This window comes from Lytechinus pictus, chromosome 3 (genome assembly GCF_037042905.1).
Source record: "Lytechinus pictus isolate F3 Inbred chromosome 3, Lp3.0, whole genome shotgun sequence".
In the NCBI taxonomy this organism is placed as follows: Eukaryota; Metazoa; Echinodermata; class Echinoidea; order Temnopleuroida; family Toxopneustidae; genus Lytechinus; species Lytechinus pictus.
The window spans coordinates 67,212,149-67,213,216 of record NC_087247.1 but is presented as its reverse complement, the minus strand read 5'-3'; the positions used below and the strand labels follow the sequence as shown (position 1 = coordinate 67,213,216).

At 39.0% G+C, this 1,068-nt stretch overlaps 1 protein-coding gene across 1 annotated transcript; it reads right to left on the bottom strand.

The window, feature by feature from the left end:
- Positions 1–492: 492 nt before the first annotated feature.
- Positions 493–1,068, bottom strand: LOC129255394 (uncharacterized). Its single transcript, XM_054893750.2, has one exon. The coding sequence runs from the start codon at positions 1,066–1,068 to the stop codon at positions 493–495; it is 576 nt and encodes a 191-aa protein (XP_054749725.2).

Sequence of the window (1,068 nt, the reverse complement as noted above, 5' to 3'; positions counted from 1 at the left end):
AAATGGAGTATGATGATTTGAGATAACATTGCTTTTATCTTGATGATTTAGTAATAAGAAATCATCATTATTCAGATGATAAAAGGGGAAATCACGCATATTATCCACCATTATGAAATATAATATATTGCCATTTTAAAACAAAATCTTTGTAAGCTAAGCATATAAAGCATTTTTTAGATTTGATACCATCATGACCAAAAATTCGAGTTCGGAAAATACTACAGTTGTAATAGTTAACAAAATAAAGATTATCTAATACAATTATTAACGGGCGATGAAGAATATTTGCACACAAAAATAAGTAAAATGACCTCCATAAAATGTCTGGTATTGAAACATTATTGAAAGGGCAGTGAAGGAATGCAAAATATACCACGGAAAATAACACAGATATTGAACAATGCGAAAAATTTTGGGACGAGAATTTCATAATAAATGAAAAGAATACTGGAAAATCGAATAACATGGAATGGATGAAGGATAGTCCTACTACAGTTTGGAAAAGTCCTCTCTGGAATGAATGATGATGGGTCGACACTTCTCATCCTTCCTTACATAGATTCGGCCATTCTGGGTCCACAAGAACTTGTATCCGGCATCTCGGCGGGCCTTGTTGAGATCTTTCATTAGCTCCTTAGTGGAAGCGATCAAGTTTTCATTGAGGTAGATCTTGCCATCGCTGTTGTATCCAAGATCTTTTGTGCTGAGGGTCTTCAGCTTTCTTCTTCCATCATACATGATGTTCCGAGCACGACTTGTGGTGAATCGCACGATGATTGGACGGGCTCTGTTATCAGCTTGGCGCTTGGAACCCAGCCGATGAACCACATCGAAGTCGGATGCTGCAAGCTCTGGGCTGATGTGTTTTGCAATATTGAGTATGATCCTTTCAGGAACCTCTCCCGGTCGTTCTGGTACACCTGCCACCTCCAAGTTGACTCTCCTGTGGTACTGGTCAAGATCGTTAAGCTGGAAGGTCAACTCACTGAACCTCTTCTGAAGACAGATGTTCTGCTCCCTCAGTTCTCTGTTCTCCTTTTCAATCTTCTCGGCCTTCAACTTCAT

What these genes read in the sequence shown, in the direction of transcription:
- LOC129255394 (XM_054893750.2), bottom strand. Translation starts at nt 1,068, where the DNA reads ATGAAGTTGAAGGCCGAGAAGATTGAAAAGGAGAACAGAGAACTGAGG.